Raw genomic sequence first — 14168 nt, 5'->3', positions numbered from 1 at the left:
CACCCGAAGTTTCATCAAGGTATTTGCTATTTAGATGGTTTCATAGCTTATTTATTGAAAGAAGCACATTTACTGAACTCAAATGTCATTAATTTATCCAGGAAAACCCGCACTAGTTTATGATTCAACGAACCCACACTGGGCTCCTGTGATCAACATGGTGCACGAGTCGAACCTCGAAAGAATCGGCCCATGAAAAGATCCTCACGAATGTTAGAAAGATCCACTCACAAAAAGCAGATTCATTCTAGAAGACATAGTTGTGGATAAACAAGACAATAAAGAAAACATGGGTCCTACGACGAGTGACATGTTTATATGTGCTGGAAGATCCAGTTTCTACTGCCACTCACACTGCAAATGTTTTCTTTTTATATTTTAGTTCAGTAAATTGCTTCTCTCATTAAATAAACTATGAAACCAATTTAAATAGCAAATACCTTGATGAAAGTGACGTGAGTGTGTCTTGATGGGACCATAGGAAATCTCTTGGCGGTTTATGTTCTCTAGACATAATTCCCGTCTTTTTTTTGATAATTCCCTTGTTTAAGCTCCTGATGAGTCATTTCCAGAGGAACAGTGAAGAAACGAATCGTTTTATCCCTTTCAGAGCGTCTAGAACAACCAAATACACAACAAAACCTGCCCATGTTTCTCCGATGCCACTGAAGTCAATGACATAGTGTTGCCCGGTGTCATGGCAGGCGTAGGTACCATTGCCATGGGGACACGTGACGGTGCAAAGCCTCTATACCCAGCTTTCAGTACTGTGTTACTGGTAAAGAGAGGGAGTGTATGTGTTAGGGATGGGCATTCGATAAAAATTTCTTAATCGTCGAGAGAATTTACGATCGATTATCGATTAATCATTAACATTTTTATATTAAAATTATCATGATTATTATTACTATCTGCACGACTAATCTGCATAAATAAATTCAACTTTACAACATATAAACTGTAACGACTCTAGAGCCACATTAGAATGTGTTTAATGCAGATTTGTGCAAGTCTCACAGAAACCAAACTTAAACTAAACTTGCATGTCTAATTTGCATAAACTAAGCGAAGAAAAAAACGGCTCTTGTGCGCTGATGTGATTCAATTTCTGTCGGACTAAAGGACATGACCGAGTGGAATACAGGTTAGTGTGACCATATCTGCGTTTGTCAAAACCAGGACACCGTACGGGGGGAGGGAGGTGGGGACTCATCATCGACATTGAGCGACTCACCTGACAAAACATTTTCATGTTTTTCGGTGTCCTGGTGCTTTGAAATCCCTGTCACCACCACTGTGCACTGAAACATATGTGCTGCTTTGTACACTGTGCACATGGCCACACAACTGTCTCGACCGGGACGGAAAGCGTGGAATTTCTTGTACAAGTCATCGTTAAATGCGCATTTGTGCTTCGGCATGTTGCAGACTGACCGACTGTTTGTGTTTGCTCGCTCCTTCTGAGTTACAGAGAGCTACAAGAGACGCTCAGTTTAATGGCCCAATGAAAGGTCATGAAAACCCGGACATTTGCATCACTTTATAAAAACAAAAAACAAAAAACAGACGGCCAGAACAGGACATGAAAAATAGACATGTCCGGGGGAAAAAATTGATCTTTGGTCACACTACACTTCACACAGCAACCTACATTCAGTTTGTCAATTAAAAATGAACGTAATGGATGAAATTCTTAATGATCAATTATCAATTAATCGACTAATCGTGCCCATCCAGAGCATGTGTGGGGGGTTGCAGCTGAGTCACGGGTCGTCAGCTCCTTAACTTTGGAAGTCGTGGTCTGGAAAGTTGGGAACGCCTGACCTACAGAGCTGAGCAATTAGTCCAAAGATGTGTCAGTCATGCCTCTCGGTCAGTGATGTGGTTGAGGTTTCTGAGTGGAGACGTTCACGGTCAGTCCTCTGTCAGGAAAACGATGTGGTTTGGAGAAGAGTTCAGGCTTTGGAGGAAGAAATGTGTTTGTTTTTTTGTGTTACATGTTACAGATTAAAAGTCTGTAAGTTTTGTTTACGCTCATGAAATCAACACTGAAATCCTTCTCATTTGTTTTTTGTAGAGGCTGAATAGAATAGAAATTAAAAAAAATAGCTCAGCAGTTTGCAGCTCAGACCTGTCCGTCAGCAGAGCCAAAGTCACTTCATACTGTGCATCTTAAAGGTTGTACAGAGGATTTTTTTTTAAGGGAAAAGAAATACAGCGACAGTTCTTTTTCAAATGTTGTGCAAACGTGACATCACCTTCCTCCTCCACAGCTCCACAAGTAGAAACACCTCCTCCAGCCTCTTTACTCTAGAAATCACGCTTGTTTATAGCCGGTGCATGTTCAGACTTACTGTTGAAGTGACCAGTCTAGAAGTAATTTAGCAACCGACATGTCAGTTTTTAGACCCTTCGTCTGCATCATTTGCACAATTGCTGGAAGGAATCTCCAAGAATCACCTCAGTTTGGCTTTGCTCCTTTTCCCCTTCTCTTCTTCTTTCAGCGACCTCAAAAACTGACTTTCTTTTGCGGCGAACTGGTCGTGGATTCTCGTCCGCCATCGCGACAAACTTTGTGCGAAACTGCGAGGAAGCGACAGTTTGAAAAAGCCTCTAAAAACCAGGGCTGGGTATCATTAAGAAGTTGCCGATACGACACATACCTCGATACACAGGCCACGATATGATACAAATCTCGATACAGTGCACTTTCGATTCGATATGATCTATTTCAAATCGATTCGATACAGTTCAATAAAAAATAAAGGCTAAATCGTGGCTGTGATACTAAAAGTGTTTGTTAAACCACTTTCTGTCCAAAGTTCATATGAAACACAAACATTTAAATCCTCAAAATAGTGTCAAAATGTCAAAACCTGTCCACAAGCAACAAAACTGTAGCACTGTAACAGAATAATTTAGTAAAACACACGTAAAAATACTCTTGGTGATATATCGATACAATAGCCCACAATATTGATACTGTATCATCACATTAAATGATACGATATATCGATATTCCGATATTTTTGCACACCCCTACTAAAAACCGCTGCATAAACCACATAATCCCTGCGCGCCGGTGAGTCAGTTACACTAGAAACGTAGGGAGTTTGATTGACAACCCAACAGCCAATAGAAAATGAGGTAGTCTCTATTGGCTGATGTTTATCTGGCCTCAACACGTCCACAGTTGATAGATTTTCATTCTTTTTTTTTTGGTCATCATAATTACAAGGCTGCTGCCTCTCTGTAATGGTATTTTAAACTTTCATTGACATTTTGAAACTAAAAACTAAAAATCCTCCATACAACCTTTAAAGCCTCTCTCTCTCTGAGCCACGAGAGCTCCGGCCTCACTCTCCTTCTGTGTCCTTCTGTGTCCTTCTGTGTCCTTCTGTGTCCTTCTGTGTCCTTCTGTGTCCTTCTGTGTCCTTCTGTGTCCTTCTGTGTCCTTCTGTGTCCTTCTTCTCGTGGTGGTGGTTGGACGTCACACTCTTCTCTCTCCTGCTCGGCTCTGAACAGGCTGTCTGAGACCAAACACTGAACCATAGCGTTTTGATCCAAATAAAAAAAATGAAGTGGACGTGACTGCCCCCTTCAGACGCTCCAGTGCACTCCTCCTCTTCATCCCTCCCTCTGTCGCTCCTCAGGTTGGACGGGGACACCAGGGAGTGTCCGGGTACAACAGGCAGTGCACAGACCGCAACCTGGACACACAGACACAGATGAGTCAGAGACGAGAGAGAAGAGAGACGAGAGAGAGAAGAGAGATGAGAGAGAGAGAGAGAGAGATGAGAGAGAGAGAGAGAGAGAGAAGAGAGACGAGAGAGAGAGAGAAGAGAGACGAGAGAGAGAGAAGAGAGACGAGAGAGAGAGAGAGAGACGAGAGAGAGAAGAGAGACGAGAGAGAGAGAGAGAGACGAGAGAGAGAGAGAGAGACGAGAGAGAGAGAGAGAAGAGAGACGAGAGAGAGAGAGAGAGAGAGAGAGACAGAGAGAGACAGAGAGAGAGAGAGAGAGAGAGAGAGAGAGAGAGAGAGAGAGAGACGAGAGAGAGAGAGAGATGAGAGAGAGAGACGAGAGAGAGAGACGAGAGAAGAGAAGAGAGAGAGACTGTGAGAAGAGAAGAGAGACGAGAGAAGAGAGACGAGGGATGAGAGAGAGACGAGAGAGAGAAGAGGGGGAGGTGTGAGAGGAGAGAGAGAGAAGAGAGAAAAGAGAAGAAGGGAGAGAAGTGAGAGAGGTAAGGAGAGAGAGGAGAGAAAAGAGGAAGAAAAAGAGGAGAGAGGAGAGAAAAGAGGGAGGGAGAGAGGAGAGATGAAGAAAAAGGAGAGAGGAGAGAAAAGAGGGAGGGAGAGAGGAGAGATGAAGAAAAAGGAGAGAGGAGAGAAAAGAGATGAAGGGAGAGAGGTAAGGAGAGAGGCGTGAGAGGAGAGAGGGAGGACGAGAGAAGAGAGAGGGGAGGGAAAGGTAAGGAGAGTTGAGAGAGGAGAGAGAGAGGAGAGAAAAAGAAGGGAGAAGAGAAAGTGGAGAAAAAAGCAGGTGCGAGTGAGTAAAAAGAGGAGAGAAAAAAGAGCGGGAGTAGAGATAAACGAGAGAAAAGAGAAGGAGAGAAGTGAGGTGAGGAGAGAGCAAAATTGAAAGGGGGCAAAAGGAGGAGGAGAGGGGTGAGAGCGAGGATGGACGAGAAAATAAGAGAGGGATGAGAGATGCAGAGGAGGAGAGAGTGTGGGGGTGATGATGAGATTTGATGGGCTCATGTGGAAGATTTACATGAGACCAGGTTGAGTTCTGTGCACTCTGACTTTTACACAGAACAGAAATAAGCGAGGGAGAAGAGAGAGGAGTGTGGATGGATAGAAGAAAGGAGGAGGGAGACAGAGACAGACAGGGAGAAAGAGAGGGAGAGGAAAAGAAAGAGAAACAGGGAGAGAGGAAGTGGTGTGAATAGCTGGAAGGAGTCCAGTGGAGTGTCCTGTTCACATGTGACAGGACAAACCCCGGAAAAGCCTTACTCCACTGCTCTGCTCTGTGTTCTTACAGAAAACTCAGCCACACACTCCTCCCCCACAGTAACACAGCCCAGAATAAAAGTGGTGCAGGCGTCAGGTGCATTGTCCTCGCAGCTCAATGGCTTTTTGTTTAGGCCATGTCTCTATAGGCTCTTATCACAGCACAATGAACTGATCCAATCTTCCCACTATTCACAGAAACAATAAAATACACAACTCTGTGTAATTTAGAATCACACACAAGTGCAGTTCCACACTGGGACTGTAAACAGGTCACAGAAACACACTACTGTAGTATCAGGGTTTTGTACAGCAATGAGACCGGCTCAGCCATAAGGACATAAATGGAAACCTCAATATCATTTTCTATATCACCATATTCAGTCTATATCTGCATATGATTTGATGAGAAACACATCACACTTTCCCTAGAGGCTGATGGTTTAAATGTTAAAATGTAAATGTCAGACTTATTTTGCCCGTTTCTGTTTCAAAATCCAACAGATAATAATAGTATTACACAAAACTACTGTTGCCCGCGGTTACAGCCCATTACAGCTGGACTAACTCATCTGAATTGACCTCCTGCAGGAAACAAGTCTCACTGGTCTAACTCCTGTTAATCATTTCTCTTAGTAACTTTGTAACTTTTCAGTTGAACTGTGGAGTACACATGTTTTCTCCTGTTGTGTATGTAGTGCTTGTGCATTTCTGAGACAGGATTTATTTTAACCAGGTGGAAAATGAAACTACACACAAAGTATCCACATGTTAGCAACCTCTCCTCAGCAAACTTTTATAAGAGAGACTACAGCCCACATACCTGTGGAGACACAGTGTGGAGTAGGTCTGGGACAGTTTGAGTGCATTTTGTAATAAACACTGACTAACATGAAGCTATCTGTAGTATTACAGAGAAAAAAAAAAGGTTGAAAGAGGCTAATAGAGCTCTGCAACAGATGCTGTGTGTGAAAACTCAAACATGAGCAAACTAACACCTCAGATAAATCCTGGATAGATGTTGCTGTGTGTCCCAGTGGACAGTGGACAGCTTTAGTCCAGACTCAGAGTCTCAGAGCAGAGGGAGCAGACAGACATGAGCACACTGTAGCTCTGTGCTCAGAGAGGAGAGCAACTCTATTTTCACAGCACAATATTTACAGAATGGACAAATGTATATCTTGTGCAAAATGATACTGAGATATTTAAAATATGAATATATGACTGAGCTCCAGCTGTGAGCATCTGATTTAGTCTTATAAGAACATGAGATGTGGAACATGGGCTCCTGTTCCAGAAATAAAAAAGAGCACAACTAAAACTGGACATAAACTTTAAATATGACTGAATGAGAAGGTTCGTGGTGTGGTGTTTGCAGAGTTGGAGGAGCAGTACCTGGTGGGGTCCTGCTGTGTGGAGAAGCCTCCTGTGATGTGCACAGTGTTCCTGGTGTTCTCCACAAGGCTGTAGCTCAGAGTCACCTGCACAGAACAACACACAGACTTTACACTGCATCTGTTTCATACAGAACTGTTCTACACCAACAAAGGTATCAGACTTAACTGTTTTGAAGAAACATCTACTTAGTTATGTTCTGTTTCATTCACACGTTTGTGATGTCATGAAGTGGTAGTTTTCAAGTGAACAGTTCCTTTACGTTTACCTTTAGTAGAGACTGACAATTCCAGGACTGAAATCAACAGGTTCTGTTGAAGGTGTATGACGTTTAAAAACACAGTGGAGCACTTCCTCTGTTATCACATGACATCACAAGGTGGAACAGTGTTTTCCAGGAGGAGTAGGTATTTCAATTTAACTTGTTCCTTAGTTCCTTATTTCCAAGAACAAATGTAGGTTTTCAGACTGAACATTTGGGGAGGACTGAAAGAGTCTCATGCCTTTCAGAACATGTTTGTAAAAGTCTAAAACACAGGTTTAACTCTGGCTATAAGAAGTTTGACTGATCACTGCTGCCCTGGGACTGCAGGTACCTGAGAGCGCAGGTCTGTGACGGTGCTCAGGTTCTCCAGGTGAGAGTGGAACAGAGGGGAGTGGGTCAGAGCCACCCCCAGAAGACCCTCCACGATGAAGCCCACAGTGCAGTCATCAGGCAGTCTGATCATGTCCGAGGTGTTCATGAACGCACCGCCACTGCACACACACATACACACACACACACACACACACACACATATACACACACACACAGGGACAGAAGAGCTGGCTTTAAAACTCCTCTTTCCGCAGCATTAACATCGAGACCCATTAAACGATCTGTGTGTATTGGTCCACTGTACATGAGATACTATTACTTTGCCTGGAATATTCTACACTAACTTGTGAGTGTTTTTATTGCTCAAAAACAGCTTAGAAAACATCAATTATTGCTGTGAGGTGGGCCGCCTCTCCACAGATCTGACCGGTAACTTGGCCTGTCACCACCATCAGCTTGTCTACATGGAGACGGGCAACTGTGGAACTTTCCAGACAAAGCAATAACATCTCCATAGAATCCAACAGGTGGCAGACCCTCCTACAGAAAAGTTACATGAGGCATCTTTAAAGAGCCCATCTCATGCAAAATCAATTTTTCAGTTTTCTACCTTCTGAGAGTGATGTCTTGTATATGTCGCCGAAGTGTTTTTTAGATTGATTCAGCTTTTTTTTTAACAAATTGCAGTGTATTTCTGCCAACCTCCCACGTGACAACTAAAGCTGCTACAACGATGACGCGGCAGATACACCTATGACGCATTTGACGTAGCAGAAAGCGCTTCGCACCTGCCCCCCTCCCCACACTCCACCACCTCCACCCCACATCGTCTGACAATTCCCACATGAACACCTAAACAAAAGCGACAGCATAAGCTCATTGTTCTCCACTGCAGTGAACATGATATAATAAGTTGATCTACTAGTGTTTATTAATACTTTACCAATCAGTAATGTTCAGCTGATGCCGACACATGTCCAACACATGCGGCTGAACGCGCTGTATCTCCATGATGAATAAAAGTTTATTCCTACCACTATCAGGGTGCACGCCTGTCTCCCCCTCCCTCCCTGAGATGGGCGGAGGAAGGGCGGCTCACTCGTCGCCTACGTCACGTTTGGAGGGCGGAGCCTGTGCTTTCTCAGGACGGGTGGGGGGAGGAGCAATAGTCGGACTTTCATAGTTCCTGGTCTGTGACTGTCTCCAAGAAATCAGTAAGATTTCAGAACTATTGTGTAATGGATGTTCCAAAACCCAAATTGTGCTTGTTTATGTGCAGAAGATACAATGTGAAAAGCATTATTTTGCATGAGATGGGCCCTTTAAAATAGTGCAAATATATAGAAAACAACAGAGAAAAATGTCAACAGAGGACAGACTGAAGTTTTAATCAGAATCAAAGCTTTTAAAGTCAGTTAGCTGCACAGACAAGACTCAGGGACTACAGATGGAAAGTTGAAAATCACCTTCTATAGTTTAAATCATGATTTTTTATGATCATTGTGGAATTGCATTGCATCATAATGAGTATCGAGTTGCTTAGTATCGACATTTTGATCTTGAAATTTTAGTATCATGACAACACTACAAGGGGGACACAGACCTAATACACAAGCGCGTTCCCAAGTTGTGAATATGAAAACTTGGGAACTCAGTTGAGATGAATAAAGGTGGTGTCCCTACTGTCTCTCACATGACTGTTACCATGACAACGTGCACAGTACCTGGTCCAGGGCTGCATCCTGAGGGCCAGACTGCGACTCAGACAGAACCCTGCTCCTCCTGTGGCGAACCAGAACCTCACCTCCTGACAAAACACACACACACACACACACTATGGTTATGTACAATTAACCATTTACAGAAACATCAAGAATTCTAGTAGCTTCTCTTTAAAAAGGGAGGGTATGCACAATTTCTGTTTCAGATTTCATAAACATAGAGCTCAGATGAGGTAAACATGTTCAAAGATTTTTTTTTTTTACTTATAACAATGCTGATTTATTCTACACGACAAAAACACTGAGCATTGTTTTACTTCACAAGACAATTCTGCAATCAGAAAGCAGAATGAGCCTCACACCAATCTCTCATCTGGGCTGCCAGTTTCAATGCTGAAATCCTGTTGATTTAAAAAAAAATAAATAAATAAAAATACTCTCTCTGACCTAAATGGTCACTACACCTGCAGCTCATCATGAGTCAGTGCTAGTGCAGCCTCTGCAGCTCAGGGAGGGAATTCTGAAGGTTCTGAGCTTTTACATGAGGTCTGTTCATAAACTGAGAATGGAACAATTCAAACACAACAGGACTCCAGGCACTCCAAAGAAGTAAAAAGAGCACGAGGAAAAACATAGTAAAAGGCCTTTATTTAAATGGCCAAAGCCAACATGTTTTGACCTTGAACTGGTCTTCATCATCTTTACTTCTTTGGAGCGCCTGGAGTCCTGTTGTGTTTGAGTTTTGATCCTTTTTCCAAGAGCACCCTCTACCTGCTCCCACTGACTGGAACACCTGCAGCAAACAGACACATTTTTGTTCTTTCTGATGAGAATGTGACAAACTTGGATGTGTTTCTGTCTGCAGGTTAAGACTCTGGAGACACAGGTTCACTTGTGATTATAGACTGTATAAAACAATGGACTAAGTGAGTGTAACGTCACTCACAGTGTTTGGCTCCACTCAAATGAAACTCGTGATGGGAGCAGTTACAGCTGCGAATTTGGAGCCAAGCTGTATATTAGGAATATGAATTATCTGACGAAATAGTGAAAAAAAATCACCAGGATCATGTAGAGCGAGTTAATACGAACATTTTAAGACTGCGCGGGGTCACAATATTTCAATGTAAGTCAAAGGGAGCCATGGTCAGAAGGAGCCAGAAGAGCCACATGTGAACTTCCTATTTGGAAAGCGGCGGTTAGTGTGTTAGCTATGTCCATTTATATACAGTCTATGGTTGTGATTGTAGTACTTTTTTTTTAAAACTGTAGGAACAGACATGTTTAAAGCACTTCAACATTGGATGGACGAGACACTCAGGGTCTTCCTCAAAGTTCAGAGAAAATTTTAAACTATACAGTATACCGTATTTCCCACACTACAGGCACTCTGGATTATAAGGCGCGCTGTCATTGAATGGTCTATTTTCAAACTTTTTTCACATATAAACCACACTGGACTATAAGGCGAATGAAATGACACACAACAGTTAGATAAGTCAGCCAACTCTCAATTTTGTTCAGCTGTAATGCGTAAAAAAAAATACTGTGTGAAACGCTAAATTGTTAGAGTATTCACAATAAGTCATAATAGTTCAAACAGTTGGGTGATTCCGGCGTCCAGCATGTCCACATCCCTCTGTCATTATCCGAGTCAGTGTGGTTACTGTTCCCTGGCAGTTCAATGATGATTCTGGTCGAACCACAGTTGATACTGATCCTTAACCCAGGCCTCCAGGATCCATTGGCAGATTGTGGCGTAAGTGGCTCGGTGCTGTCTCTCTGTCTTGGTGAATGTGTGTTCTCCTTCTCTCATCCACTGCTCCCACGCAGCTCACACTTTCACTTTATAATAACCTTGAGTTTAAAGTGGGCGTTGTGAGCTTGTCTCTTGACAGGTGCATTTTGATATTAAAAGGAATCATCATCATCAGTATTACTCCTGATGATCCTGACTACGGGAGCCATAATGCTGCAAGTGGTGTGGCTTTGTAGTTTACTAAAGTCGTACTAAGACACCCCAATAAATTCATATATAAGGCGCGCAGTTGTTTTTGATGAAATTAAAGGCTTTTGAGTGCGCCCTATAATGCAGAAAATACGGTAATCCACTCCACTTTATTTCTACAGCACGTTTCATAAACAGAACCGATTCCAAAGTGCTACACAATACAAATAAAAAATAAAAGCTCTATTTAACTAGACATTATATTGATAACAGGTGTACTGTAGTGGTCCGACCTTTGGAGCAGCCCCCCGTGTGCTGAGTGAGGCCTGCAGAGGGGTCCCAGTGCTGGGGCGCCCCAGGTACACGTCCTGAGTGTGACGGAACTGAGACAACAGCTTCAGCAGAGCAGACATGTTCACATAGTTATCATCATCGACGTGACATAGCCATCTGAAATACACAGCACACAAGAGGACGTCACGAGAGAGAGAGAGAGACAACACCACACACGGAGGACGAGACAGAAAGAGAGGAAAGATGGAGAGACAGAAGAGGGAGACAGAGAGGAGATGAAGAGAGAGAGAGGAGATCCTGAGAGTGTGAGAAATAGGAGAGCTCGAAAGAGGAAGAAGCAGGGTGACAGAGAAAGAGAAAAAGAAGAGAAAGGGTGGAGGAAAGTGGAAAGAGAAAGGAGAGAGTCACAGAAAGTAGACAGAGGTGGAGAGCTGGTACAGAGACACTGGATGGGGGGGAGGAGTCACGCGTGAAGGGGCGGGGCCGTACTTCCTGCCTGAGCGGAGGAAGGCGTCGTACTCGTGGGACATCTTACAGGACAGCGCCTGGCGAGTGTGCGCGCCGGAGCAGTGGGTGTGGATCAGATGGTCACCTAGGAAACACACACAAGAAGTTCAGAACACAACACAAGTACTGTCATGAGCACGGAGGAGAGGACAAGTGATAGAAAAGATGAAGAAATGATCTGATGTGTTCATGGCCTATGCGTAGATTCTAGTGCTGATAATATTTCTGCTATTATTTTATCGTTTTAGCACCACTTGACGATTGTGTAAAACTTTTGAGTGTCGCAGAGGAGCTGGACTCACCGAGCCTCTGCTGCAGCCGAGGATCCTCTGTGTCTGTGAACACAAATGACTGACGACACAGAGAAAGGGAAACAGGGAGAGAGAGGGGGAGGGAGGGAGAGAGCGAAAGAGAGTGAGAGATTAAAAAGAGATTAAGAGAGAAAGAAAAGTGAAAAAAGAGAAAAAGAAAGAGGAAAAAAGAGCAAGAAATGAGAAAATGAAAGGAGAGGGAGAGAGAAAAAGCAAAAGAGACAAAGAAAAGAAAGAGGAAAAAGAAAAAGAGGGAGAAAAAATAAGAGAAAAAAGAAAGAAAGAAGAAAAAAATGAGGCAATGTGAAAAAGAAAAAGCGCAAAAAAGAAAATGATAATGAAAGAAAGGATAAAAAGAGAAAGTGAAAGAAAAAGAAAGAGCAAAAGAGAAAAGGAGAAAGAGGAAAAACAAGAGAAAAACAAAAAAGAAAGAATAAATTAAATTATTATTATTATATTATTATTTAGAATACATTAAAATGCAAGTATTGTTTCTGTTTATAAAATTGATATTTAAATGAATACGTTTCAAATAAGACTTAAAAAACCCCAACTCCAATTACATTCTACAGAATAATCATTTGTGATGCCTCAGTAGATTCAGTGAGAGCCGTTCAGACTGATCATGTGTAGAACTCAGCTCACAGTCACACACAGATCAGTCTGGTGTTGCCATTAGTAAAGACCCAAACATGACATTTGTCTATTTGTCTACAATAACTGAAATATCATAGTATTGTATCGTCAAAGGTCTCAAAATAATATCATGGACCATCACAGTGTATCACATTACAAGTCAACAACTGTCAGCAGTACTCTCGCTCCAGTACACTCACTTTGGCAAAGTGAGTCTCAGTCACATTTGGTGGATATTTTTAACAGTTTGAATCATTTTGGCAGTGTCTAAACTGGTCAGAAAAGCACATGAGGGTCTGGTGACTCTGAGTTTAATGATGGCACTGTCAGACGGCTGTGCTACAGGGCACGCCTCACCAGCACACAGCCGCTCATTAGAGGGGGAAGTCCACTGAGTAAAAGTAAAAATACTGAAAGTCCAATATTATCCCTAAAATGACTTGACAAAACTTCACAATCACTTTTTCTCATCTAGTGGTAATCCAGGGTGCTCCTCTGTGTTTTTAAAGACCATTCACCTTCACCCAAGTCATTCTGTTACACACTCAAGACATCTTAAAGAGCCATTAAACAGCTTTACTCTGCCCCTAAGCAAAATCGGAGTGTCGGTGTGGGGCGGGCTCTGGAGCGATGATTGACAGCTGATTGACAGCCATAATAATCCAACATGGCGTGGACAGGTATGCTCCAGACTTTGAAAACAGAACGAACATTTGTGCTCAGATCACGCCGTTTCCCTTTTCTCCAGACACGGCGGGACATGGCGGTGCCCGGTGGTGCCAGGTAGGGGTGGGGCTGAGAGGGGCTCCTCACGACCCGCCTGTAGACGCCAGTGTCTGCGCTCATCCCGTAATAACCTTGCTCACTGGCGGCCGTTAGTCCAACCCGGAAATTCAAATGTCATGGCCGTAGTTGATCTTAAAGAGACCGTTACAGACATGACTTTAAACCCATTTTTTGACAAATATTAACTAAAATATTAAAATAAAATAAGGCCAGAGATAGAGATACACTTCTATTTTTAAAATGGTAAATGGTCACATTTATATACAGCGCTTTTCCACCTTCAATACAATCAAAGTCTTGTTGTAAACAAGGAACCACTCACCCACACCCACACCCACACACATTCACATCAGTCTACGCAGATACTGGGGCAAGGTGGGTTAAGTGTCTTGCCCAAGGACACAAAGACAGCATTCATCTGTGGGAGCTGAAATCACACCAGCCGACCTGTGGGTCAATGGATCTGAGGCTCAACCAATGATGCTGATCTCGAGAGCGGGATTCGAACCACCAACCTTCAGATCAGCGGACAAACGCTCTACCAGGGCTGGGTATCATTAAGAAGTTGCCAATACGATACATACGTCGATACATAGGTCATGATACTATACATATCTCGATACAGTGCATTTTCGATTCGATACGATATATTTCAAATTGATTCGATACGGTTCAATAAAAAATAATGGCTAAATCATAGCTGTGATACTAAAAGTTTTTGTTAAACTACACAAAGTTCATATGAAACACAAACATTTTATTCATCAGAACAGTGAAAATGCCAAATGTGTCTCATAAACGAGTTTCATTCCACTAAATAAGCAACAAAACTGTAACGCTGTAACAAAATAATTGAGTAAAATACCAAAAAATACTCTTGCCGATATATCGATACAGCAGTGCCCAATATCAATACTGTATCATCACATTAAATTATACGATATATCGATATTTCAAT

The 14168-nt window shown here is 42.6% G+C and overlaps 1 protein-coding gene across 1 annotated transcript in view; it reads right to left on the bottom strand.

Annotated features, from left to right (window-relative positions):
* Nucleotides 1-2906: 2906 nt before the first annotated feature.
* LOC110165650 (beta-1,3-N-acetylglucosaminyltransferase lunatic fringe-like) overlaps nucleotides 2907-14168 on the bottom strand; it is a 33789-nt gene continuing 22527 nt past the window's right edge. Inside the window, exons 2-8 of the mRNA XM_055158684.1 lie at nucleotides 11780-11828; nucleotides 11460-11562; nucleotides 10970-11126; nucleotides 8732-8814; nucleotides 7006-7165; nucleotides 6410-6495; nucleotides 2907-3710 (exon numbers count right to left, since the gene is read on the bottom strand). Coding sequence (XP_055014659.1) covers nucleotides 3650-3710; nucleotides 6410-6495; nucleotides 7006-7165; nucleotides 8732-8814; nucleotides 10970-11126; nucleotides 11460-11562; nucleotides 11780-11828 — 699 coding nt within the window. The 3' untranslated portion in view covers nucleotides 2907-3649. The remainder of the gene's footprint in view (nucleotides 3711-6409; nucleotides 6496-7005; nucleotides 7166-8731; nucleotides 8815-10969; nucleotides 11127-11459; nucleotides 11563-11779; nucleotides 11829-14168) is intronic.

This window comes from Boleophthalmus pectinirostris, unplaced genomic scaffold, assembly GCF_026225935.1.
Source record: "Boleophthalmus pectinirostris isolate CB_2022bp ecotype Guang Dong unplaced genomic scaffold, ASM2622593v1 HiC_scaffold_22, whole genome shotgun sequence".
Lineage (NCBI taxonomy): Eukaryota > Metazoa > Chordata > Actinopteri > Gobiiformes > Gobiidae > Boleophthalmus > Boleophthalmus pectinirostris.
The sequence above is the reverse complement of the archived record's forward strand: the minus strand, read 5'-3'. Positions and strand labels throughout refer to the sequence as shown.